The sequence below is a fragment of the Gadus morhua genome, chromosome 16, assembly GCF_902167405.1.
Source record: "Gadus morhua chromosome 16, gadMor3.0, whole genome shotgun sequence".
NCBI classification, from domain to species: Eukaryota; Metazoa; Chordata; class Actinopteri; order Gadiformes; family Gadidae; genus Gadus; species Gadus morhua.
In genome coordinates, this window is record NC_044063.1 from 27,047,984 (window position 1) to 27,075,927 (window position 27,944).

The following is a 27,944-nucleotide window of genomic DNA, read 5'->3' on the forward strand; positions in this document are numbered from 1 at the left end:
GGCTTGGTTCTGTAGTGTGTGTGTGTGTGTGTGTGTGTGTGTGTGTGTGTGTGTGTGTGTGTGTGTGTGTGTGTGTGTGTGTGTGTGTGTGTGTGTGTGTGTGTTTGTGTGTGTGTGTGTGTGTGTGTGTGTGTGTGTGTGTGTGTGTGTGTGTGCGTGCGTGCGTGCGTGTGTGTGTGCGCACGCGAGCGCGTGCGTATGTGTGTGTGTGTGTGATTATTGTTGTACTCGACAAACAGCGTTTAGTTGTTGTGTGCCAGGATACATAGCCTACAACAAGCCCTCGGGGGAGCCCTGCAGAGCTGCTTCGAAGCGTACCTCCGCCCCCAAGTGGTTCAAAGCGGTAGTCATTTGACTGCAATCATCGGTAGACTGCTCTTAAGTGCATGGCTGAGGATCCTAACGTCCCGATTATGGAAGAAATTAAAAGTGCTCCAGATTCTGCCGATGTGCGTGGTGAGTTCTTTGTTGATCGTATCCACCCACATATCTCCTAGTTAATGGCGATTTTTAATGATTGCTAATAGTTCACGACATCACGTGTAGGCAAATTGCATTCATACGTGGACGCACGCACACATTCAATAGAGCGAATACGCACTCGTTTCCACCAGTGTCTCACCGACCGAACACCCTGCAGGCTGCAGACCATCATCACTATCACTAGCGGTAGATGTTGCAGAGATTTTAGTCGACAACGACCACCTGACCTAATATAAAACCCACCTCCTACCCACCCTGCTTCTAACACAACTTTTGATGACACATGGATATATGATGATGCTAAATCAACCCAGAAAACCTAGGCAATGCATTCCGAGCCACTTTAACACTCAACGCAACTCAATCTTCATGCATATACAAATAAAAAGTATTGCGTAACAACCCTGAAGCTACAAGTTGAATGCCATCGGAGGACTTCCGACGGCAAAACTGGTCTGACCGCCGCCCGCCTCTGTGCACGGACAGACTGCATGTCTGTGTGGATGTGAGCGCTCCTCCCTCGGACGGGAGGGAGGAGGGCGGTGGAGAAGGAGGAGGAGGACCGCGGCGCCGGCGAGCTGGGGCTTGCGTCCCCTTCAGGAAAAACTTCAACTTAACTTCTACCTCTCTCTCTCTCTCTCTCTCTCTCTCTCTCTCTCTCTCTCTCTCTCTCTCTCTCTCTCTCTCTCTCTCTCTCTCTCTCTCTCTCTCTCTCTCTCTCTCTCTCTCTCTCTCTCTCTCTCTCTCTCTCTCTCTCTCTCTCTCTCTCTCTCTCTCTCTCTCTCTCTCTCTCTCTCTCTCTCTCTCTCTCTCGGTGTCTCTGTGCTTCCCCGCTTTGCAGGACTTTTGGTTTTGGGGGAATCCGTTTGGGGTGTTTTTGGTGGGGACACAGACACCCATAGGTTCTTGACGCAGACTTTTTTTGTATCCCTGGACGCCCGTCGACAGACGCTCTCCAATGTGCGCCAAACTCCTCGTTTTGTTTGTCGTCTACGGACTCGCAGCCTCAGGTGAGATCCCCTCGGGTTGGTGGTGGGAATATGTTTATATGTTCCTTTAAAAATTGAAACAAAACGATAGATGTACGTGTCACTCTCTGAATGCTACGTCCAGTACGTAAATGTGATCTAATGTAGACCTATTGACTACTTGATTTGCTTCAGAATACATATTTGTGTATATTTGAATGTATATTTTAATTTTTTTTCATGAATTTCCATTTGGGAAAAATTAGGGCGATGTTTGAGAGGCAGGTATCGCAAGTAAAAATATTCTTTAGGAATGTATTTTCTATATAGATATTCATAGATCTAAGTAGGACTAAACTGTACATCATGGAGTTCCCTTTAAGTCACCAAGGCTTTACAGGGAACCAACAGCATGTCCATTATCAAATGGTCAAAATTAACATGTGGACGGCCCTGCCGGGACCCAGTCCCCACGTCCTCAAGTTTTCCAGTGCGACATGGGGAGGGGTGGCATTGGCCCTGTGGTCCCGGGCTGGCTCTAAATCCTTACCACCACCACCACCACACCTATAAAGCGGTCGTTCCTCTGGCCCTGCGCCTACACAGCTTAATAACCGTGTTGGACGCCACCAGGCCGGGGCTGACTTGTTTTCTCCCTCTGTTCGCTTCACCCTGCTCTGGTTTCCTGTCGTTTGAACGTGTGCCTGTATCCCTGGTCTGGGGAGCACCTCAAAGCTCCACCTGCTTCCCCTGATCGTCCCACCGCTGTTTAGGAAATGTCCGTCGGATCTTGGCAATCATTTACCAGGTCAATACAGGAAAGACCCCCGGGGGGGGGGGGGGGGGGGGGGGGGGGGGGGGGGGGGGGGGGGGGGGGGGCACTCATCTCATTCCCCAAACAGGACTGCTAATGGTTTGCAGAACTTCATTCGGCGAATCAGCGCCGCTCTCCATCGGCTATTCATAAAGCCCGGCTCCGCGCAGCCTAACCTTGAATTAATCTGCACCACTAAGTGGATTATATTGATTGAACATGTCCATCATCGGCATGGTCCTCTTCTCCCAGCGATAAGCGATCTTGTTGTTTAACCTGATGCATGCCTCAGGCTGGTGGTCTATAGAAGACCGCTCCGCTGTGAATCAGATAGCGAGGGGGTCAACGGCACGATTGTGGCTTTACATTGGTTAATATTCAGCAGTTGCGAAAAGTCCCTATTGAGTTTGAGTTTGAGGTTGCCAATCAGTGAAGGACACTTAAACGATTCCATGAAATGATTGTCATTGTAGTTTATCAATATATTTGTTGTGTATATCAGAGCGTTTGTCTATCCTGTGTCACCCTGGATGTGCTGTTCCATTTACAGTGGGGGCCGTCTTCCCCATGTAAACCACGTGGGTACACCTACTGAAACAAAGGGACTTAACGGATGGCAGAGTCGGGGAAGTGTACACAAACGCTCGTCAGCCTAAGTTTTGAGGAAAGCTGTTTTCCTTTCGAAGGGAAGCAAAGAATGCCCGCACACGCGCCTATAAATGTTTGTTTATTTGTGCTGGGGTTTTCTCCAGGAGTCTGCCATCGACGGCTGAGACGAGGAGGAGGAGGGCTGGTGGGCCTGCAGCGTAACATGTGTTAGCTTGTCCTGCCTTTCAGGTTTACCTTCTCTACATTTTATCTCTAACAGAGAGGGGGGGGGGGGAAGGAGTGAGAGAGCGGCCCTGTTTTACACACACACACACACACACACACACACACACACACACACACACACACACACACACACACACACACACACACACACACACACACACACACACACACACACACACACACACACACACTATAGAACCAACCAGTAGTTGGATTCCTGCTGAGCCTACAGATGCGCCCGCTGACCGGTTCTACCAGGAAGGATCACTTGGTGTGTCTTTGCCGACACCTCTTTAATCACATTGTAGGTCAACACCGTCAGCCAGCTGTCCTGCTGACACTCCCCAGGGAGGGTTGACTGCTCCCTGTGTTGGCAGCATGGGGCGGGGCCCGGGAGGGAGGGGGGAGGGGGAGATATAGCTGCCAGTGATCCATCGTGTAGAGCGGGAAACCGATCCGCTCGAATCTGAGCAGAAAGCTGTTCTCTGGGATCGGGTTGACCTCGCCGTTGAGCTATGAACTGATTTAGTTTGCACCGTGCCGACTATAAACTGATGCGCAAATTTCACATGTCCTTTATAATAGTCTCTTCACTGCAGGATTTAAAAGAGGTACCCACCAGGGCAAGTGGTACCAAGGGGGCAGACATTTCAGTCCTTGATGTGCTGCAGCACTGGGTTCCATATGGCGACGAATTTCTTTGGTTGATATGTGTCCCGAGAGTTGCCAGTGTGACAGTTTGTCACACACCAGCAAAAAGTGTCAAACTGAGGGGCTGAATCGGATTTCCACAATTTCAGAATATGGGCCCTATTTTAACGGTCTGAAACGCAAGTGGGAAAGCGCAAAGCGCAAGTAGCTTTGTGGGCGGTTCTACGGCGCTATCGCTATTTTACAGGCGGATAAATGACGCTTGCGCCGCGGCGCAAGTGTCAAAAGGGTTGGTCTGAAGCAGCCTAATTACCCGTAGGTGTGGTTTGGGCGTAACGTGCAACAAACCAATGAGAGTGCCAGCTCCCATCCCCTTTAAGAGCCATGAGCGCATTTGAATCGGACGAGTTGATATTTTGACAGCGCGTCTGCAGTCTCCGAGAATTTCAAACTGCAAATGGCTTAGTTTATTGCCAAATAATATGGCCTAATTCACACATGGAATATACTGAGTCCTCAAATAAATTTCGGCAAAGAAAACGTATGATAGGCTATAACATATGATATGCGGTAACTGTGGTTCTATTTAATGATATAGGCCTACGCAATACATTATAAACATTGTTTCTTATCAGTATTGTATGCTATCCTATGCATGTGTCCCCGCGGTAATAGACATTGCCATTGATTGTATTATGCGTTACGTGTTTAGTTTGCCCAAGTGAAGGAGTTCAAGTACCTCGGGGTCTTGTTCGCGAGTGAGGGAACTATGGAGCGTGAGATTGGCCGGAGAATCGGAGCAGCGGGGGCGGTATTGCGTTCGCTTTACCGCACCGTTGTTACGAAAAGAGAGCTGAGCCGCAAGGCAAAGCTCTCGATCTACCGGTCGATCTTCGTTCCTATCCTCACCTATGGTCATGAGGGTTGGGTGATGACCGATAGGACGAAATCGCGGGTACAAGCGGCCGAGATGAGTTTTCTCAGAAGGGTGGCTGGCGTCTCCCTTAGGGATAGGGTGAGAAGCTCAGCCATCCGTGAGGAACTCGGATTAGAGCCGCTGCGCCTTTACTTAGAAAGGAGTCAGCTGAGGTGGTTCGGGCATCTGGTAAGGATAACAAATACGATGCAAATTAAATTTAAATTAAGTGAAATTTCGAGGTTGGAAACTGGGCGCCTTACAGAGCACACACGCGCGCCCGCATTCATTCATTCTTTTTAACACTCACTCGCGGTAAAACAATGCTTTTCACGATCAAATAGGCCTACTCATCAATCCTAAAAGTTATGGGCATGTAGGCCTACACGATGTCTGTGTCAAGAAAATATGTGTTTGCTGTACGGTGTTTGCAGATGTATTGATTTAAAAGTAGCCTACAACTTATTACCGCTGCATCAGCTGTTCTTTCCCAAATAATTTACCAAGAATGTGCGGCTAGGTAGATGAGAGAAGCAAAGTGTATGCGCGAGGTGCACAAGCAATCCGTATGCATCGCATGCGCATGTATGCATGCGCCCTTAAAATAGCGTCTGAACAACGCGCCACTGACTTTAAACCAGGTATTTCCTGGTCAGTAGCGCAATGGTTTTCAGAAACGTCAAAATACCGTTTGCGCCAGAACACGCCTCCTCCTTCCGCCGAACCGCCCCTTGGGGCGCAAGATCATTCCCTAATTTACCGGCGAGTGGCGCAGGTGGCAAAAGAGCGCTCTGCGCCAGTTGTAAACTAGCAACGACACATGCGCCAGTGACTAAGTCACTTGCGCCGGATGCAAGATAGGGCCCTATGTGTCTTAGCAATTGCCATACCATAAACCAGGATTGTGCGAGCATTATGGTCCAGCTCTTCCAAGGTTGTGGAATGTCCGAAGAGAGTGGTTTCAGGATCAGGAGTAAAAGAAACAGTTAAAACAGTAGAATACCATTGAAATACCAGACACCAAAAGTTGTAAAGATTTGGACAGTCCTAAAAGTGGTGAGCAAGTGTACCCTCGGCGATCTTACATAATTTACATAAAGGCGAGAGATTTGGGGAAATGTTATGCAATTTAACCTTAGAATAGTGCAATCTAAGTGTGACCTTAAATTTAATTAGCTAAAGCCTCGAGTTTATAGAACAGGATTTTATGATTTTTAGCGTTCCCTCCCAGACATTGTCAGAAATTCCAATGTGTAAGTCTTTTTCCCAGTTCTGCTTTATTTTTAAAGTAGATTTGTCCTGCTGTTTTAAAATATTCCTACAAAGATGAAATCAGGTTTTTAGCTTCCGGTGAGCCCAGCAAAATTTTGGACAATGAATCATCTGCGGGCAAGGACTCAAAGGATGGTATATTTTGTAGGGATGCACCGAATTTACACAATCTGAAATAGATACAGAAATCTCGGCTGGGAGACCATCTTTACTGCGTTCACACGGCCAATAAGTGAGATCGGTAACGTTCTCTGTTTCTCTATGTTCTCCTTTAGTTTGGTCAACCTTTCCATTACATTTATCTTAAAAAGAGTCTTTGGATTTTCAGATAATTTAATACCCAGGTACTTTATACTGATCAAATTTGTTTTAAACTGCGTATTTGATCTGCTGTCAACGACAAGAGTTCACTTTTTTGCCAGTTTATGGTGTGACCCGAGACTTCGCTGAAATAATTAATTAGCTGGAGTAGGTGAGGGACAGAACTCTCAGGGTCGGATACAAAGATGGCGATGTCATCTGCGTGTAGAGAATTCGTATGGTCCATCCCACCTAGTTTTATTGGCTTTATAAGTGTGTGCCCTCTTATGCTAATAGCTAAGGGATCGATGGCCAACGGCAAGAGGAGTGGCGAAGGGTGTGGACATGTAGGGCGAAGGATGTGGATATGTCCTGGTTCGTTTGAATGGAGGCGGTAGGATGGGAATATATTAAACGCACCCAGGAAATAAAAGAGGCCCCAAGACCGAACTCCTCCAGCACCTTGAGCAGGTACCCCCACTCAACCTGGTCGAAAGCCTTTTCCAGGCACAAAACAGCTTGTTTGGAAGAGCTGTCAAATTTGTTATGCATAATATTTAGGACTCTTCTAACATTAAGAAATGAGAACCTATTGGGGATGAACCCGGTCTGATCTGTGTGAATAATGGATCCTATAAACTCGTTTAGTCTATTTGCCAGAATTTTTGCGAAAATGTTGAAATCCACGTTAAGCATAGAAATTGGTCGATATGAGGACGGGTTCGTTTCCTCCCTGTCTTGTTTCAAAAAAAGATAAATGTTTGCGTTATACAGTGTTGGTGGGAGCCTTTTCGCTTCGGTTGAGTGGGAGAACATTCTATACAGGATCGGGGTTACATGGTCCGCAAACTTCTTATAAAATTAGACTACGAAGCTGGCTCAGGGCTCTTGCCGTTATGCAGCGATTTAATAGCATCCGTGGTTTCTACAGGGGACAGTTCAGAGTTTAAGGCCTCGCGGGAGGCGCTGTCTAGTTTTGGTATGTCTTGCTTTTTTAACCATGCATCAATATCACCATTAGCTTTGAATTCATACAACTCCTGGTAATACTCCTTAAAGCGTTTATTTATCTGTTTTGGGTCAGTTAAAGCATCACCTCTGCTGGATTTTATTGTATGGATCTGCTGGCTTCTTGCCCTCTGAGATGGCAGGCTAGCAAAGAATGTGGTTTGTCCCCTAATTCAAAATATTGTTGTTTAAGTCAGAGAAGCTGATCACTGACTCAACTCGTTAAAATAGTGTTATACTCGTATTTAAGACTAAGAATATTTTGCAGAGTTTGGGGGTTATTTGTGTTTCTGTATAATGTCTCCAGCAAAGAGAGCTCCAAGTCAATATCCTTTAAACGGCTTTCTCTAGATTTCTTTAAAGACCCTTATATGAAATTATATAACTTCTCATGACCACTCTAAAAGTTTCCCACAAGGTGGATTCAGGGACATCCGAGGTATCATTGGTCTCTTAATATTCAGTGATTTTTCCCGACATGTATATACAAAAGCTTCCGTCGTTGAGCAGTGAAGTGCGTAGCCGCCAATTAGCTCGCTGCTTGGATCTCTTAAAGTCAAGAATAATAGCTGCTGGGGCATGATCCGAAATCAGGAAGTTGTGATATTTGGTGTCTATTACGTTGGGTATGATTTTTGAGTCAATGATTTTTGAGTCAATCAATGCGTGACCTGTCCAGATGCCAATCAAGGATTACATTGTGGTCCCCCACAGCAATCACATTCGGGCCCGAAAGGTCTATATTAGGCTACTTCAGACCAACCCTTTTTAGATTTGTGCCGGGCGCAAGAGTCATTTTTCACGCCGGTAAACTAGCAACATCGCCATAGAACCGCCCACAAAGCTACTTGCGCTTGGCTTAAAATAGGGCCCCATGTCTCCAAGTCGTGGTTGGTTGTGAAAGTTGGTCCGAAGACCCACTAGCCAAAGCTAGCCCGCTAGCCGATATTAGCCAGCTAGCAGACTCACCGGTGACACCGGCCTGCCCGGCATGTTGTCTGCAAATCTCTTGGCCTCCTCCGGGGTAGTGAATATCGATCGCTCGGCTCCGTGTTACCCGCTGCCCTGGGTAACACGGAGCCGAGCGGGTTAGATGAATCCAGTCCGCAGACCTGCATCTCTTGGCTTCTTCCTCGCGTCCTCAAAGAGCTGGCGTCGCTTCATTATCTCCGCCGGGAGGTCTGGAAAGCGGGTATCTTTGTTGTGACAGCCGCATTATCCGTTCTTTCAGCCGGTAGCTGTGGATCTTGGCTATCATGACTCTGGGGCGTGCAGGGTCGTTAGCCGGTTGTGCTCCCAGTCTATGCGCTCGGTCAACCTCTTTCGGCTTCGGGAAGTTTTCTGCCCCCAATAAATCTTTATTTATTTATCTTTAATAAAGCTGCCGAAAAATTCCGTGGGGCGACCAGCTTCAACTTTTTCTGGTAGCCCGACCACTTTTATGTTTTCGCGTCTAGAGCGTGCCTCGAGATCAATTATTGTGTCCTTGAGAAACTTGTTAGCATTCTCTAGCTGTAGCCCCTGTTGCTCTAGGAGAGTTAGCCGGGTATCTTGGTCACTGCTTTTCACCGTCAGTTTTCAGCTTTTTACGGGTCATTTGGTTTCGGTGCCGGTAGAAAAGTACGAAGCAGCACTTAAAGTGGTGCATCACATGCGCTCTAGCGCCCCCCCCCCCGTGTGTGTGTGTGTTTGTGTGCACCATGCGAAGCCAATATGCTAGAAAATGGGTGCTTCAAGAATTTGCCACGTTGGCCTTGTTTATAAGCCGACTCCCCCGTTTCTTGTGGCTACAGATGTCATCTCGAGCCGCAAGTATTTCTATGCGCACCCTTATGTGCACGTTTGTTTCTTCCTCTGGCCCCGCTACATGTTTCTGAAACTGTTTGGATAAAAACAGAATAAGATAAACATCCCAACATGGCCACCGGGCGGTCCGCCCATATCGGGCGTCTCGAGGGGGAAAATGCATCAACAGTTCCAGAGAAAGTTTGAAAAGAAATGAATTAGGAAAATGTTGAGCAGCTCGTCCCCTTAAGGGCGGGGGGGGGGGGGGGGGGGGGGGGGGGGGGGACAGGCTGAGAGAGGCAGTCAGGAACCGTTGACATAGGGGATGTGCACCACCCTCTTCAATAAAAACATGCTAGAAGCATAGGACTTTTATTTTGAACAAAAGGTTACGATAGACAATGGCCTCGTCTAGTTCACACACACACACACACACACACGCGCGCACACGCACACAGAGACACAGACACACACACACACACACAAACACACACACACACACACACACACACACACACACACACAAACACGATAATGCATCTTTTAAAGCAATACTGAGAGCTTTACTGCTTTATACTGCAATGTCTTGATGTCTGTATTTTGTGTTTTCCCTTAAATAAATAAAGACACCATGTCACCTTACATGGATGCAGAAGAGGCACAAATCGGTGCGTACAAATTCATCAGAATGCAGGAAAGGCAGTGTCTGACTCTTAACATTTCCTATGGGAGGACCCCGCCTTTAATGTGTCCCCAATACACATAAGTATTTACCCTGTTGTTACATGTTTGATCATTCACATTGCGTCGCATGGCTTCTTATCCTAAGTTGAACAGAACACTCAATCAGAACACCGTCTGGGAAGGTGATGCCTTTATGCCATCTTATATGAAGTGACAAAGTACTTTAGTCATCATGCTCGCTCCTCATTCCAGTAAGGTGACGGTACTGCGCACAGCTAGGCATCCTAATGAGAGAGAGAGAGAGAGAGAGAGAGAGAGAGAGAGAGAGAGAGAGAGAGAGAGAGAGAGAGAGAATTGTATTGTATTGGTTAGACTTCAGCGATATTGTAGCAACATTTAGTTTATATTATATATATGTTTATATTACACAAACAGCACTGATTCATTTTTTTGCAATAAAACTGCTATAAAGATATTGCAGTTATTCTATTTACCCGGTCAATATAAATGTGATGTATTGGGTTCCCCTCTGTGCTTTTATTGTTTGTTCTGACTAGATTTACTGCCGTATTCTCCCGTTCATGAGTTATTGCAGAAAACACACACACACACACACACACACACACACACACACACACACACACACACACACACACACACACTCATGTAGCCTCGCTGGCGATGGTGATGGTCGGGGGTCGGCCCCCATACAGCCAGTAGTCCTTTGAAGCAGTGGTGGTGTGGTGGGCCGCTGGGGGCTGGGGAGTCAGCTGGGAGGTGGGAGTTGGTGGAGGAGTGTGATGGATTTAAATCTGACCCCCTCTCTCCCTCTCACGCTACTGTGACTGTAGCCCCCCCCCCTCCCCTCCTTCAGATGAATTAAAATTAGGTCTGCATGGAAAAGAGAGGACCTGTGTGTGTGTGTATGTGTGTGTGTGTGGGTTGTGTGTGTGAGTGTGTGTGTGCGTGTGTGTGAGGTAGAGTCCTCTTAATGGCATAGTTGTTCGCCATGGGAAGGCAAGTGAGAGCCCTAGACGGTGGAACAACAAACTGTACACCCACCTGAGGGGAGGTGAGGGGGGGGGGCTCCATCTGTCTCAGGCGCCATCCAGTTTCCGTCCACTCCCCCCTCCCCCCTCTGTGCTCCCGTCCCATCGACCCGCCCCGCTTTCACTGCATTGAGGGTGCTCATCCTGCCCCCCCCCCCCCTCCCCCACTGTTACCTGTGAACCCAGCCCCCCGTGTCCCCCCCTCCGCCCCCACACCTTCCACACGAACAAGGGAGGCTTTGTCTGGAGGAGAAAGGCTCTGCTGGACAATGGAGAGAAGAGGGCTCTGTGGGGCCCCCCGTGGAGGACGGGGTAATGGCCGGCCATGATTTCTTCCTCCTGGATGCTCTGCGGCCCAGGTCTCAGGTTTCCTCGCCGGGTCCCCCCCCCCCCCCCCCCCCCCCCCCCCCCCCCCCCCACACACACACACAGACAATTAGTCTCACCCCTAGTGTAACGAGGAGAGGAAGGGCCCCCGCAGAAACACTGTTTCCTGAGGCCAAGGTCGTCCCCGGTGATTTCTTGTGATCTGAAGGGAAACCTCCCTTTCTCAAGAGAGGCTGAATTAGGAAGGCTTGACCAGCTACCATATTCTGGACGGAAATGGTCTCTTCTTGGTACTGTTTTTGTTTGGTGTGTTTACCAGAGTCGAGGTTGGGTTTGGTAACGTTGTTGTTTGGTGTGTTTACTATAGTTGTGTTTGGTAACGTTGTTGTTTTTCTGTGTTTCCTATAGTTGTGTTTGGTTACGTTGATGTTTGGTGTGTTTATCTGAGGGATATTCCACAAAGCCGGTTTTATCACATAACCGGGTAAGTTAAGTTAAAGGTTTGCATACCCTAGGTTTTCTGTTCCAAAATGAACACTGTATGTTAGTTACTATAGAAACATATGCTCTGAATCAAACCTGGTCGGAGCAGGTTTTGCGCAGGTTATGTTTGGAACATAACCCGGTTTTGGGTACTTAACCAGCGTTCAACGCGGATTTCATGTGTTCACAATGGCATGCCCTTTTGATGAGAGGCGATATCGAACCGTGAAAATCCACCGGGAGCGATTAATAAGACCACGGCTCGACATCTTGGCATATCCGGATGACTTTTTGCTGGAGATATATAGGTTCTCGCGCAAATCTTTAATATATTTAAATAGCTTTCTCCAGCCTTACAATGCCAACACTACCAATCGAGGACCTCTATAATGTTGGAAATGCTGAGCGCATCTCAGTCCTTTCAGATGACCCATCCACGTCCTGACCAAGATTTTCATCGGCCTCCTATTGTAAAAACGAGCAATATTAGCTGAGTATGCCGAGAGCCGCTTACAACAGAAAGTATAAAACATCCAGTGGAGCGGCTCCATAACAAGCACTGATCCATCTTGATCTGTGAAGTTGATGGATTGTCACTTTTAGGATTTCTACCCAGTTACCAAAAAAAACATTTGGAACATTTGCGCTGTGGCACGCACACGATTTGCATGTGTTACTTCGAAGACAAACAAAATCAAAAATACAAGAAAAATAGAAAAACCTACATTCAACCAGTGGGGTACACATTGCCCCTGACTCTCTGAGGAGGTACCTCCAGGTACCCCCTCCATGCCAGGACGCACTGATTTTTGTCTATTGCCAGCTCCTCCACCGGGGTCAAGACAATTTGAGGGCCAGATCCAGTCTGCCGAATGTCGGCCTTTTTACGATTGGCTTAAAAAAAAGGGCATATTTAAATGCCGGAGTGACAAATATGGTATGACAATTTAAATGCTGGGCTGACAAAATATACCAATACGATGGGAAAAGCTTACCAGTTTGTATGATGTTTTTATACTTCTATACTGTTTTTTGGAACAAAAGTGTTATGTGGTAGGAAGGTTAAGAATGCTTTACTTGGATTATAATAGATTCATGGCTCAAATACTAAGATCATGCTTTTGACATGTAACTTACACATTTACGCAGCCAGTGATCTGCTGCCAGGCTTTGGTTCTCCGGGTTGCAGAGGCTTTAAGCGTTCCCTTTTCTTGTGATAATGACCTTCTCCTCGTCATAGCTCTCCAGGAGAACCTGGAGTTCCATTTTATTGAGCGGCCCGTTTCGCCATTTTGATCAGGGTTTCCATGATCCATGCATCACGTCTTTATAGGTTTGGCGTGGACCCGCACAACCCTGTGTTAACCAACCCCGTGTTGATTGAACTAATGCATAACCGCTGCTGTGGAACCGACAGCTCTGGTTTAGTTGGCACAGGGTCAATCAACCTAGAGTTCAGCGTTAACTCTGTGTTTGTTAAACCTCCGTTCGTGGAATACCCCTGAGAGTTGTGTTTTTTAAAGTTGTTGTTTGGTGTGTTTACCAGAGTTGTGTTTGGTAACGTTGTTGTTTGGTGTGTTTAATAGAGTTGTGTTTGGTAGATGTTGTTTGGTGTGTTTACTAGAGCTGTGTTTGATAACGTTGTTGTTTGGTATGTTAACCAGAGTCAGCTTAGCCTCCGGTGTCAATGTCTTCATCAAAGAGCAGAAATATTGCAAAATATTATTATAAAAGGTACAGGGAATATATTAAAATGATGAATATACCAAAATGATGAATATACCAAATATAGCAAATATTATCCAATATGAATGGACTTTGTAATTATTAAGCTGCAGACCAACTAATAAGTGGAGTGTTTGGCTAGCAAAATCCAGCCCGTAATGCAGTGCGGAGCCTGGGCCATAGACCGCAGACAGACGGCCCAGTGAGGGGTAGGGTGAAGTGAGTTCACCTTATTGTTATGTATTGTACATTTTCAAGGACACTGTGGACTCATGCCAACACTAGCAAATCAGAAAGAGATGACTGCTCTTTGTTGTGTGTGTGTGTGTGTGTGTGTGTGTGTGTGTGTGTGTGTGTGTGTGTGTGTGTGTGTGTGTGTGTGTGTGTGTGTGCTTGCGCGCGCACTTGTGTGTCTAAGTGGGTGTGTTTGTCTAAGTTTGTGAGTTTAGTGAAAAAACTATTTTAGCAACAGCCACTGACAAGTCTTAAGTATTATTATGTAGAGAAGAAGGAGTGTCAGGTTTGAATAGCAAACAGGTGGGTGATGTCAGTTGGTGACAAGCCTTGTTGAAAAGAACAAAATAACGTGTGTTGTGATGTATGACGTAATAGTCCTTTTATTTGGCCGTTTGTGACGTGTATAGAAACATTGGCATGTGGAAAAACGTGATTTGAAACCTAAGAGTAGTTCAATACCCAGGCTGCTTCTCGATACGACAGCTGAGCCATGTTGTTTCAGTGGAGGTGAAGTCTAACCAAGGACGCCAGGGTACATGGCTGAATAGGGTCAGGGTTGGCACCACCGCACAGGACCCAGAATGACAAACAACCTCTTAATCCAATCCCATTTGGAGACCAAAGAATGTGCGCACACAACCACACAAACACCCACCCAACCAAACACAATGGGCAGTAACTTGTCATTAACATGGCATAAGTTATGGATATCATAACTCAAAACCACCTGCGTCAAGGCGATTGTTCTGGAGAATTCCCAAGAGGGTTGTAGTCGGCAATGGGTAAACCAGATTGGGACGCTGCTTTTGATTGGCTGTTCAGACATGTTATGGTCTTTTACTTGTGAAAATTGAACAATTTAGTTGACACAAGATTTTCACACATACCACCACACAACACACACACAAACACACACACACACACACACACACACACACACACACACACACACACACACACACACACACACACACACACACAACACACACACACGTGTTTATGTCGTTATCTAATATGTATTTGGTTGGGCAAGTACGCATCATTCAACATGTTTGTTCACACTTAAATATTAATGTTTCAGAGCAAGCCAAGAGGCTGAATTACATCTGTTACCAGGGACGCTGCCGTTAGATATTTAACTGCTAGAAGTTTATGTCATCGGGTCCCTTTTTACATCCCAAAGGGAAATGTTGTGCGTACAGGAAGTGATGCATCAAACACATCCGGATATTAAGGGCCATAAGACATGTCACCAAACAATGGACTGTACATGGCAGGAAGACGTGTCCATTCCATGATCCTTCCCTCTGCGCCAGTTAGGCGGAATAACCGGAGCCGGGGCGATCTGGTAATATCGAAGCGCATTCATACTCACACCTGAACCTGTGGTTTCGCACAGAGCTGATGGGGTCTTATGGCCTCATCTCGAGCCCCCATATCGTCCTGGTCTAGGCCCCGTGGGAAGCATAGTTTGGCCCTAATGAGCTTTGATAGCTTTGTGTCTGGGGCTATAGGGTGTGGTCTCCTCCTTGCCAGACAGGATGTAAACAGGGATAGCACCGGTCTGGTTAACTGCATGATTGGCAATGGACAGACGTGCTCGAGAAAGAATGTGGCCGGCTTATCTTCAGCGAGGATCTGGTAAGAGGCTGGGTAGTGCTACTGGAGATTAATGGTGTGTTCCATATGCCTTGTAAACCACCCACACGAGTGGCTCTTGTGACGTCATATCCTGGCTTGTTGCACTTATAGACCTGCAAGAAGAATAAGTCCCGCCTCCAAGGCTCCGGTTCCATCGGTCAAATGTCTATGGGAAATAACATTTTTTTTTGAATGATCATACATAACAAACTCTAGGTGGCGAAGAAGTAAAAGCTGCTCACGTTTTGTACGGTGCCGTAAGTAGTAAACGTTTATAAATGCTACATTAACGGCACCGACAATCCAAAACCCAAGTGGAATCTAGATGGAAAGAGTGTTTAGTTCAAAACGTGAGCAGCTTTTACTTCTTCGCCACCTACAGAGTTTGTAATGTACGATCATTCAAAAACCCCATGTTGTTTCCCATAGACATTTAACCGATGGAACCAGGAGCCTCGGAGGCGAGACTTCTTCAGAGGTCTATAGTGTTCTTGTTTGTCCTTGTGAGTCATTTGCTAGTCATTGTTATTGGCCTCTTTAGCAAACCAGCTCGAAAGCAAACAACACAACTCTACATTGTATTGCACGGTGACCATAATTTGGTGACCGGATAAAGCAGCAATGTACTCAAGTGTGTAAGAGCATTTAAAATCAATATTAAAATTAATCAACGTGGTAGAAATACAAAAAAAATACACTCATTACGGGCTGAGCCATCATTGTTTACAGAGTCGTAAGGTTAACCTCCATGAACTCGATGGACTCTCATAACCCGAGTGGGAATGACCAAAAGGGGGCGTGCCTCTGTGAAATGCCTCAAGAAAGCTGGGAGATTTCCCACTTTGCAACATGCGGGGGGTGTACGAGGGATCTGGAACACACCATAAGTCCCTCGCTTTGTTGGCCTGTTTCTCCATCATCCTCTGTGACGTCATCGCTCACTTCTCGTTTCTCACTAAACTCGTCTTTCCAGTCTCACTGACGCTCCCCGAAAATCACTCACACTCACTCATTTGGTCATTCGCTCGCTCGCTCACTGACTCGCTCACACCTTTGCTAACTTACTCAATCCCTCACAATCACTTGCTCTCCCACTTATCAATCCTCTTTGCTAATCTATTTACTACCTTCTCTCGCTCCTCTCTCTCTCCCCTCTCTCTCCCTCTCTCTCCCTCTCTGTCTCTCTCTGTCTCTCTCTCCCTCTCTCCCTCTGTCTCTCTCTGTCTCTCTCCCTGTTTCCCTGTCTCTCTGACTTTCTCTCGTATCTCACTCTCTCTGTCTGGGTGTCTCTTTCTCTCATATCTTCCTTGACACCAAGGTCAGCCGTTTTCCATTCATCCAGGTTTTCCTTCACCATGAACCAAAAAGAGGCCCAACTAATCCCTCACTCATCTAATAAACATGTGAAAGCATGCTTTGCACTTCCCATGCCCATTCCAACTATCACCTGCTATCTGCTAATAGCTGTGGTAATGACAATGATGCTCACAACACACTCACACACTCACATATATCTACATTTAAGACTTTTTTTCTTATAATCATTAAGCGAGGGCTATATGCTTGAGGAGGGGCACCCATTACAGTAATCACACACACTGCGTTGGAAGGACTGTTCGCTCTATTAATACATCTAGTCTGCCTCCAGAAAGCTCTAATTAACCTAAATTCCTAATAGCCTGTGGAACGGAAGGAGCCGTTGTTTCGAACTCTAATCAACGCGTCTAACATTGTGCAAAGCCATTGTTTTCACAGCACTGTTGATTCTTTAGGGTTGTTGTTCGTACCGCATTAGCATCGCCTAATCGAATCACAGGTTAATACAGCCGTGAGCGAGTTTGAGATGAGGAGCCATTGATATGAACGCTGCAGTGGGTTGTTTATTATAAAAATTCGTTAATCACAGAATCACACGACCACAGTGTTAATGCAGTATTTGATTGAGTGGGAGTAGCTCTCTATAAAACAGACCACATTCCACCCTTGGTTTAACAGAGAATTGATGTTCCCCAAGTTTATAGTATATTAGTTCTCCTTAAGCGACAGAGCTAATAACATCACTCATCCATCTCTGCTGTCCTGTGGACGCTAGGAGACACTCAGGCCACTGCCTCCCCCACGTTTTTCTCTGTGTCCACTACCTTTAGATGCTTAGAGCCTGTTTCTCTGTGATTGATGCGTTACCAGCGAGCTAGTGTACTATTCCCATGCAAAAACACATGGACAAACACATGCCCACGCACACACATTGGACACTCACACATATATGTGCAAATGTCTATGCATGTGTTAATGCACATGAGCCAGTCCCTCCAGAAAAACGCGATTATGTGATTGCATAACTCAAAGATCAAAAATCTGCCAAAGTCTGCATATTCATGCGGAGGCCGCATTCTTTCAAATATGCCGCATTTTCACCACATAAATTGCCGATTTCCGTGAAAAATATGCGGGGCTTGCATGATTTCATAATCCCTGCATTTTCGTTGCAACAAAGTCACATATATATACATATATATATATATATATATATATATATACATAGCAGAAAGTTGAACGTTTTTGCGTTTAATTCACACAAGAGCAGCCATTTTCCCCTGTTGCCATGGGAACGTTATGAAGTGACGTTATTAGTTCCCGCAATTTTTGCAAACTCCCGCAATTTCACACACACATGCACACACACCATGTCGTGCAGTGCAGCTCATTAGCATGGTCTCTGATTCAGCCAGCCCTGATGCTATCTTCCTAATGAATATACTAACGGCTTGGCTCCGCCTATGATGGCCTGTGTGTATAACTCTCAAAAGACAGAGACAAGAGGACAGTGAACAAGACGTGCAGAGTGGGTGAAGCATGACAGATTTTAAGTTAGTTTGCCATATTTGCCCATGTTGTGTGGTATCTCTCTTGCTGTAATATCTACAGCCCGCCCTCCTCTCTCCCGCTCTTACACAAACACACACACGCCCGTTCCTCCCATGTTTCATCAGACTCGTTTAAAACACATTAGCTTGGCAGAGCTCTGTCGAGGCTCGGCGATGGAACGTCCACCCACACAAACACTTACACCCTACCGCACATCTACCCTCCCATCTCAGCCCACAGGAAGCACTCTGTGGGCTGATACACGCTGCCCAAAGAACCCAACCCCTGCTGATGTTTCCCCAGCTAGTACTCGCCTCAGCGCTCCTCAGAGTTTACACTATGCCCCATGGATAGCGTTTGCTGTCACTCCGTTTGCCTGCTTTTGATCCCATGGAGAGCATTGGACAAGCCCTGGTCCTTGGTTTGGCTAAGGCTCAGCTCGGGGGGGGGGTTCACTGAATAAATGAATGGTTTATGGATGAACCAAAATTGAACCAAGATCCCCATGGAAGTATTTGGTGATTCATTGAATGTGACTGTGTCTGAGGATCAGGGCGGTTCTAGCGTCCTGACGTCATGCGTCTGTAGTGCATACTTTTACTCAGACATGGGAGGGGACCCTCGCGCAGTAGCGGAGACATACGTCTGTGAGAGGGTGTGGTGAATAAAGTTATAGTGGCCCGGCCAAGGGTTGAGCCCATAAAATACATTTTATCGGCTGATCTGCAGCCATTTTGAACCCATTCTTAAGTAATTAAGGGCGGTCAGGGTTAATACTTAGACTCTCTCTCTCTCTCTCTCTCTTTATGTATCAATATTAACTCTATTCTCTGAGATTGCTCTTATGATGAGACACTGGTGGTCAACATTGATTTATGTTTCGTGGTGTGTAGAATTTACAAAAAGATTTGATGATGCATGTTGGCAGTGGGAAGCCAAGGCGACCCTATAAATAGCCTGATGACGACAAGGAATCGGTAGACGCTGTGACAGTCTAAACGCAGCCAATTCCATGTGCACACACACACACACACACACACACACACACACACACACACACACACACACACACACACACACACACACACACACACACACACACACAGACACACACGCGCACACACCAGTGCAGCCTGCTCTTATGTTGTCAGGCAGCGCTCCTGTAAGGAGGGTAGAGGCTTTCGGTCTGCTGGGCTTTTGAGAAAGCTGGTTTTCAACCTGATGACCTGATTATGAAGTACCTGTAACACCGGGGGGGAGACTGACCCTCAATAGCTCCTCGCTTTGACCAGTGTCACACCTAAATGTGTGTGTGTGTGTGTGTGTCTGTGTGTGTGTGTGTGTGTGTGTGTGTGTGTGTGTGTGTGTGTGTGTGTGTGTGTGTGTGTGTGTGTGTGTGTGTGTGTGTGTGTGTGTGTGTGTGTGTGCCTGCCTGCCTGCCTGCCTGCCTGCCTGCCTGCGTGCGTGCGTGCGTGCGCGTGTGTGTTGGTTTGGAGCCCCTCACATCCACGACTCCCATTTTGAGGTCCATTCATCACATCACCAAGGGGCTAAATTGCTAGCAATATCCTTTCTCGGCTCTCCAGCACCAATCACTCTTCAGCCAATATATTTGGCATCTAGAGAGTCATGTCGTCAGGACTCCATCATTATCCACTCAGGATACAGCAAATGTGATAACCATTCGTCTCCATCCCACTGTGGTCCAAGCTAACTGGCTATCGTGAAGGTTCCTCGACTGGTAGAAGACAGTGCCGCCAATGGTTTGTATAAACGCAGTTATGAATCCCATACCGATACTAAAAGTAATCTGGTCTTCAGATCTCGGAGCAACTGACATAGGAACGTTGATACCACTTTGAGTTGCGTCAGTCTATCTCTGTAAAGGTCGGAGGGTTGGCAAGTACCCAGTTGCTTGCATGTTGCTACACACACAAACACTCCAAAGCACACACAGAAGAACATCCATAAATAATGCTACAAAGAGTCTCCTGGCAACAGTGTTGGTCTCTCCCTTCCAACGGATTGGGTTCTCTGTGGGTTTTCTACCGGTCTCTTTATCGATCCGGTGCCGTGTTGTCTGTGCTGTATGACGTGAGCTCTGTCTCCCCACCGTGTTGTGTTGGGTGTGTGTGTGTGTGTGTACGTGTGTGTGCGTGCTCCTATGCTTGTATGTCTGAGGGGTTGTGTTGTGTGCGTGTTTATGTATTTAGTGAAAAACCCATTTTAGCAACACCCACTGACAAGTCTTAAATGGTACATATTATGAAAACTGGGAAAACTGGGATTTGGAGTGTTGTTGTGGGTAGATAGTGCTCCCACACGCATACAAACTTTGAAATAAGTCTGTAAATGATTTTTTGAGTGAGATACGCATTTCTGGAAGCAACCCGCCTCCAGCTACCAAACGAGCGAGTCAGTCTCGGAGCCTTTACTTGTGGAAGTACCAGAGACGTCAGACACAGTCTTTATTATTCATAATATCATCCGAGGAGCACATAGCTTTTGGCCGTGATATTAGATATATTATATAAATACCCGTATACTGTATAATATTATTATTATGTTATACTAAATAATATAGATATTGAGCTTCAGGAGTCAGCAAACGGCAACAACCCCTTCTCCTCCATGCTGTGGTTCAGTCTGCAGCTCATTGGTCAATGGGCAGCAGCTCATTTGCATCAAAGCTACAGACACCAGAAACAGCGCATTCTGTAAGGGAACTGAAAACAGAGGGGAATAGCGGTAGACGATATTTTTTTTCCTAAAAGCTATTTCCAGCAAACAGCTTAAAAAACATGTTTTCTGGAACTCAAATACTATGTTTACTTGTTGGGAAAACACCATAATATGTCTCCTTTAAGCATTATTTTTATAGAGAGGAAGGAGTGACAGTTTTGAATAGCAAACAGCCAATAGATGAGTGATGTCGGTTGGTGCCTTGTTGAAAAGAAGAAAATAATGTGTGTTGTGATGTTTGCAGTAATAGTCAAGTGTGTGTGTGTGTGTGTGTGTGTGTGTGTGTGTGTGTGTGTGTGTGTGTGTGTGTGTGTGTGTGTGTGTGTGTGTGTGTGTGTGTGTCCAGGCATGCTGGCAGTGCAGGGCATGAAGGTGTACACGTCCTCCGATGTGGAGGCAGTCAACGGCACCGACGTGCGGCTCAAGTGCACCTTCCAGAGCTCCGCCTCCATCAACCTCAACAGCATCACCGTCTCCTGGAGCTTCAGGCCCCTGGGGCCCGGCCGCGAGGAGTCGGTGAGCCCCCTCCGCCGTGTGTGTGTGTGTGTGTGTGTGTGTGTGTGTCTTTGTGCGTGCAGTAGTTTTCCATTTGACAGGTTGGTTTGTGTTTGTTTGCGTGTGTGTGTGTGTGTGTGTGTGTGTGTGTGTGTGTGTGTGCGTCTTTATGTGTGTGTGTATGTTTGTGTGTGCAGTAGTTTTCCATTTGACAGGTTGGTTTGTGTTTGTTTGTGTGTTTGTGTGCAGTAGTTCTGCGAGCGTGTGTGTATGTTTGTGCTCGCAAATAAGGTTTGGCTGTGCTTGCGCATTGTGTGTCTGCACGTGCGCACTTGCGTGCACTCTCATGCCTGCGTGCACATGCATGAGAGTTCAGATCTGCCACCCGCACTGTGTCACAGAGCATCCACCCACTCAGACTAGTGAGAGAAAAGTGGGTGAGTCATAAACCTCCCCTGTGTGCTTCTGGAGGCAGCCTTGCATGTGTGTTTATGTATGTTCCTGTGTGTATATGTGTGTTCCTGTGTGTGTATGTGTGTATATGTATGCTCCTGTGTGTGTATAGATGTTTGTGTGGGTGTGTGTGTGTGCGTGTGTGTGTGTGTGTGTGTGTGTGTTTATGTGTGCTTGTTTGTGGATAAATGTGTGTGTGTAATTGTGTGCCGGTGGGTATGTCTCTGTCACATGTGCCTTTGTGCGGATGTGTGTTCCTGTGTGTGTGTGTGTGTGTGTGTGTGTGTGTGTCTGTTTTCCTGTGTGCGTCAGTGTTTGTGTGTTTGTGTGTTTCTTCTGCGGGAGAAGGAAGCGTAATCGAAGGAGACCAGAAAAAGCCTCCTTCGCTTGTCTACAGAACAACATCAATATTTCTTCTGATCAGCAAACATCCAACCCACACCTGTGGACCCCCACGGCCCCCCCTTCCCACCCATCCCCCAACCACTAGTCACCCCCCTTCTCCCCCTCGTGCACCCCCCAGGTCTTCTACTACCACATGAAGGCGTACCCGCCGCTGGAGGGCCGCTTCAGGAAGCGGGCCGTGTGGGCCGGGGACATCATGAGCCGCGACGCCTCCATCATCGTGCGGGAGGTGAAGTTCACCTACAACGGCACCTTCAGCTGCCAGATCAAGAACCCGCCCGACGTCCACGGCAACGCCGGGGAGATCCGCTTCCGCGTCGTCCACACAGGTCTGAGTGAGGGCGTGTCCGGGGGCCCCTGGGTCCCCCGTTCTGTTCAGGCGGTCGACCTTATTAGCGCGGGGACTTCGCTGGCAGAATCCAGCATCCAGCTCCAGCCAAGGCGTAGAGGCCTTTACATTTAGGGGCTTTTGCTGATGCTTTTATCCAAAGCGACTCACAGCCATTCATTCACACATCCACACACCGACGGGGGAGTCAACCACGCAGAGTGACAGCCAGCTCTTCAGGAGCAGTCAGGGAGAGGCGTCTTGCTCAGGGACACCTCGACACTCCAGAGGAGCCGGGGATCGGCTTATCTCCCGTTGTGTGTTACATGTGTGCAAGGGCAACTCCGGATCATCTACGGACCTGATTGTCAACCTGAGTTCAACCTGAGTTCATGTGTGAAAACCCTTTTAGTTAGGTCTAGCTAAGGGTGTTTCAAATATCAGGAGATTTATATACATATATTTAGATATAGATATAGATATAGTTAAATAGCTAGATTTAGATGTATAGATATAGATATTTGTGCAAAGCTCATAAAAAAGCATTGTTTATTTAGTATGGATACCTAAAAGTATATTAAGTATCCCTGAGAGAAATGAGAAACGATGCATAAATCACACGCAATAAAATTAAAAATAGAAAATATATTTTTTGTATTAAATAATGAGTTACTAGTGTCGGCACTATTATGAAACCAAGCAGTTGCAACATCAATTCAATAAGCTGTGTCTTTGTGGTTATGCCTCACTTCACGGTGAGCAAGCCCAGAGCAACAGGTGATATGAGCAGGGCCAGGTGCTGTATCTGATGGATCAGGGGCCTTGACCAATGAGAGGGTTTCATTGTCTCCAGCCGCGCTCCGCGTGGTCCAGTGCATCATGCTCACTCATCCTCCTCCTTCTCCATCCTCCCACCCACAGCCTCCTTCTCTGAGCTGTTGCTCCTGGCGCTGGCCATCGGGGGCGCCATCGGCCTGGTGGTCATCTTCCTGGTGGTCTTCGTGTCCTGCAGAAGGTGCGTCAAGAACAGGGCGCGGCAAAGGCACGCCGAGGTGGACCAGGAGTCCCCCCGCAAAGAGAGGAAAGATCCCACGGCCTGGTAAGGGGGCAGCGGGGGAGAGCGGCCGAGGGACAGAGAGACGGAGGGAGGGAGAGAGCCATAGCCTCTAAGGTGACGGAGGAGAGGGATTGGAATGCGTATCTCTCTCTCCCGCTCTCTTTATTTCTAATCTTTTTGGGTGGATTGGGAATGTGGTGCTCCCCCTCTTGGTTCCTCTGAGATGTTCTTTTCTGTTGGATGCTTTCATTCCACCGCCTGTTTCTCCTCTTATTGTGATCTTTACAACTGATCCAACCCCCCACCCACCTCTCCCAGCCTATCTGGTCACACCAGGTGCCTTGGTGTGTGTAGAACACTGTAGATACATAGTCAGAAAACTGGAATCAGAACAGACTTTTACCACACTACTATGTGCCTTATGTTTTTTCCCGAAAGGAAAGTTAAATTGTGTTGAATTGGCTTTTGAGTCTTGTTTGCTCCGGTTTAACTAAACCGGCCCCTAAACCCATTTCTAGGTTTGTTTTAGACGTCTTGTGGACATGGATCAACAGTTATTTACAACAGTTGTTGTAAACAACATTGTTGTTGTTTACAACCCAACCTAATCCAGATCCAAATACAACACACCAGTTCAAGCTACTTTATTAACACAATGAGGGTAGGCAATAAGGTTGTATACTTTAAAAACACTGAAATTGGTTAACCGTTATCGTTGGAAAATCTAAAGCTAATATTGAAGTTTCCTTTTGCATAACCTGCTCCTTTTTTTTATATTTGAATCGATAACGTCCATAGATAAGGCAGTGAGCATACAAAGCACTTTCCCTGTGTCCGAGGATGTAAAGACCAAGTATAACTGTTGGACCTGCTGGGGCACATTTGTTGTATTTGTATTTGTTTCTCTGCATTTCATTGTAAGTCTGTGTATGTTTGTGTATATATCATTTTTTTTATTTTGTTCCAATTTTCAATGATACAATTATCAAATAATGTGTGTATCAGTCCTACCATTTCAATAAGTTACGATAAGACAGAGCATACTGGTCTCAAACACATTTCAGTTGATCAATGCTAAATCCATTTCAAAAATAAATCTGCATTGGCTTTAGTACGTCAGACTGCATGTCACCATCTATAAAAGACGACTCAGTGATGTGTGTGTTAAGACAAGGTATTGCTCTGTCAAGGACATTGTGTTTGTTTGTTTCTGGGTACGTGGGACTCTTCTGTTCTCTACTGGGTTTTCAGATCTCTCTGCTGGTGGTCTCCAATGTACAGCATAACATACCACATGTCCAATGCACAGCATAACATACAACATGCACAGCATAACATAAAACATGTCCAATGTACAGCATAACATACAACATGTTCAATGTAAACCATAACATACAACATGGTCAATGTGCAGCATATCATACAACATGTCCAATGTGCAACATAACATACAACATGTTCAATGTAAATCATACCTAATAACATGTCCAATGTAGAGTGTTATATCCAACATGTTCACAGTCAACTGGCTCCGGCTTCATTGCATAGCATCTCTATAGGATTATTTCTCCTGCCAACGCCAGAAAATAGAGCCACACCTGAGATTGATCACAAATTTTGAACCTACAAGGTTTTGTGGAAGTTTAATACTTTTTCTTAGGCAGAATTTTGTTTGTGCCGTCTGTGAATCTAACCGACTTTCCATGGTTGTGTGTGTGTGTGTGTGTGTGTGTGTGTGTGTGTGTGTGTGTGTGTGTGTGTGTGTGTGTGTGTGTGTGTTGTGTGTGTTTGTGTGTGTGTCTATGTGTGTCTTTGTGTGTCCGTATATTCCCTTTGCAACATGTGCTGTGCTGACATGATTGTGCATGTATTATTCATGTGCTTCTCATGGACGCATATTCTTGTCCTTGTGAGTTGTGCACGTTGCCCTTACCCCTTTTCTGTGTGTGTCTGTTCATGTGCATGTTTGTAATCTTCTGTGTGTGCATTTGTCACGGATGTGTGTGTGTGTGTGTGTGTGTGTGTGTGTGTGTGCCTGTGTGTTCTGTATGTCCTTCCCCTCGTGTGTCGAGTTTGTGTTTGTGTGTGTGCCTGTTTCCATGTGTCTGTGTGTGTTTGTGTATCTGTGTGTGTGTGCGCCACACTCTGTGCCCCGTGTGTGTGAATGTTCGTGTGCAAGCCACCCATCGAGGGCGGTCCACCTGTATGTGTCTCAGTCGTCTTTCGAGATGGACAGTTCGGACGGCATGATCTCCACAGCCAGCTCCAACGAGCCCAGTTCCTCCTCAGAGGAAGAGAGGAGCACTGACGAGGAGGTGGGCGGGGACTCTGACTGAGGGAGTGGGCGGAGTCAGACACAAAGACACACAGACAGAAAGACAGGAGGGAGAGGACGGAATGGGGAAGGCCCAGATGTGTCCGGTGAGACATAGGACGGGCCTGAGCGCTCTGGGGCCGGCCCGGGCCAGCGGTATGGCCGGGCATAACAAATGGACAAAGAGAGGCAGTCAGGCAGGGAAAGGTTCCCATTTTCAGAATTTCCTCGTTGTAGAACACTCAGCGTGTAATAATTGGACTCCCTATGCAAAACCCTATTCGCATGAGGAGTGGGATATGTGTAAAAGGTGGTGGTTGGGTCAGGGGGCTGGTAGTCTCTGAAGGGAAAGGTGGTGTTTTCTATTTGCTCGGTGGAAATGTGACCTGGGGGTCATCAACCCTGATGAAGGAAGGCGATTTGATGACCAGGTAGACCACAAGGTCCCATAACGATAAGCCCTTCATGTGGTGATCATTTTTTTTTCCGAAAATAAGGCTGTGATAAAATGTGTTGTTTTTGTTGTTATTTATTGTACCGCAGAGATTATTAGCCTTCGTATTATCTAGCCCTTAATCTCACATAGCCAGACCTACACGAGGGCCTGGGGAGACACTCAGAACTGTGATTGGATGATGAGCCCTCTGAAACCCAGAAGCAGCCGTTATTTCAGTGGTAAGTCAGATGACGGCCCACTCTGTCCCCGACCTTTCTTATCCAACCCGTGTGCCATAATTTCCCTTTACCGGATGGAATTTGTGCTTGGACTTCTGATGGATTTAAGAACCCCCAGCCAGCGCGACTGAGGCCGTCGTTAAACAGCTCCTGCTAATGCCTGCTAGCGTGAATGTCGTAGCATAGTGTTGAAGCACTTCAATAAGTTTTGCTTGTGCAAAAACAATCGGTCATTTTATCTTCATTCAGTTGCCTGTGAGAAAACTACTGTGGCTAGTTGTAGAGGAGTCAAACTGTGAGTTAGCTTCATGCACACGACAGGAGAGTTGTGTGCATGTGCACCAGTGTGTGTGCGTGTGTGTATGTGTGTGAAAGGCCAGACGTAAGACACGCAGTGGGATCTGAAAACCTTGGGTAATTGCAAAAGATTGTCCTTTAAATACTTTTTTTAAGCAACCCTAGAACACATAAAAAATACTAACACATTATGAACTGAAAGCGAGGTGTGCATCATTTTCTACTTTTTGTAAAAGTTGTCTTCGTAAAATGTATTGCAGATTTTGTATTCTATTTTAGCTTATGCCAGCAATATTTTAAACCTGTTATTGTTTTCAAAATACGTGTAACTGTTTGTTCAATTTAAAAAAAAAATCTATATATCGATTAAGATTTAATAAAGATGTTTTCAGAACTAATAAAACAGTTTTTCTCGAATACTGACTTCAGGTTCTGCACTCTCCCTCCGTTCCATCCACACGGATATTTACATTGATCCCACTTGGTCCATAAAACAAGAAGCCCTTAATTTGCATGACATGATTTGATAGGCATCATCTATTATGTAAAAGCCTCAATCGTGTTATGGAGTAGTTATGATTCCAACCATTATACTAGCTGGCCAGGCATTTCATCCAATGCTTCCATGGGTGTCCCATCTACCCTCAGCTGTTTTCCTGCAATGGGTTTCTACTGGAAATGGTTGACGCTATTGTTTATTGCTGTTTGTGAGGGGAAATATGCTGATGTATGCTTCTCTGATTTCTATCAATGTGTGCTTATTTGGAAAATGAAAGCATGGGTATGAATATGTTAGCACCTGTTATTGGATATGCTTGGGATTTTGTGCGTGCGTGTGCGTGCGTGTGCGTGTGTGTGTGTGTGTGCCTCCATCAGAGTTTTTTGATGCATGCACATATTTGTGGCATTGATCAAAGTCTATTCCTCTGATACAGCATTGGTTACTGACCGACAGAGAGCCCGTGTGTGTGGATATGCGAGTGCTTGTGTGTGTTTGAGTGTATAAATGAGATGCCCTGGATTAAAGTAGGGACACCAAACAGCATTAGCAGGGAGATAAAAGAGTTGAAAGTCAAGGAGTCCATTTATCTCAGGTAAAGGTTTGCTGCGGTGGAGATGGAGGAAGGGTATCT

General features: G+C 46.4%; 1 protein-coding gene across 2 annotated transcripts; it reads left to right on the forward strand.

Moving 5' to 3' along the window:
* Positions 1–440: 440 nt before the first annotated feature.
* On the forward strand, positions 441–27,234 carry LOC115560931 (myelin protein zero-like protein 2). Of its 2 annotated transcripts, XM_030380613.1 has the most exons (6): positions 441–456; positions 1,325–1,493; positions 21,134–21,303; positions 22,259–22,469; positions 23,390–23,567; positions 25,705–27,234. In XM_030380613.1, the coding sequence occupies exons 2-6, from the start codon at positions 1,442–1,444 to the stop codon at positions 25,859–25,861; spliced, it is 768 nt and encodes a 255-aa protein (XP_030236473.1). In that variant the 5' UTR covers positions 441–456; positions 1,325–1,441; the 3' UTR covers positions 25,862–27,234. The 2 variants fall into 2 exon arrangements, with proteins under 2 accessions (XP_030236473.1, XP_030236472.1); XM_030380612.1 differs by lacking the exon at positions 441–456 and having other exon boundaries at positions 1,249–1,493.
* The last annotated feature ends 710 nt before the right edge of the window (positions 27,235–27,944 follow it).

Bases quoted from the DNA above. Each gene is read 5' to 3' on its own strand.
- LOC115560931 (XM_030380613.1), top strand. From the start codon at position 1,442: ATGTGCGCCAAACTCCTCGTTTTGTTTGTCGTCTACGGACTCGCAGCC. The intron at 1,494-21,133 runs GTGAGATCCCCT...GTGTGTGTCCAG, and splicing joins CTACGGACTCGCAGCCTCAG to GCATGCTGGCAGTGCAGGGC. The intron at 21,304-22,258 runs GTGAGCCCCCTC...TGCACCCCCCAG, and splicing joins GGCCCGGCCGCGAGGAGTCG to GTCTTCTACTACCACATGAA.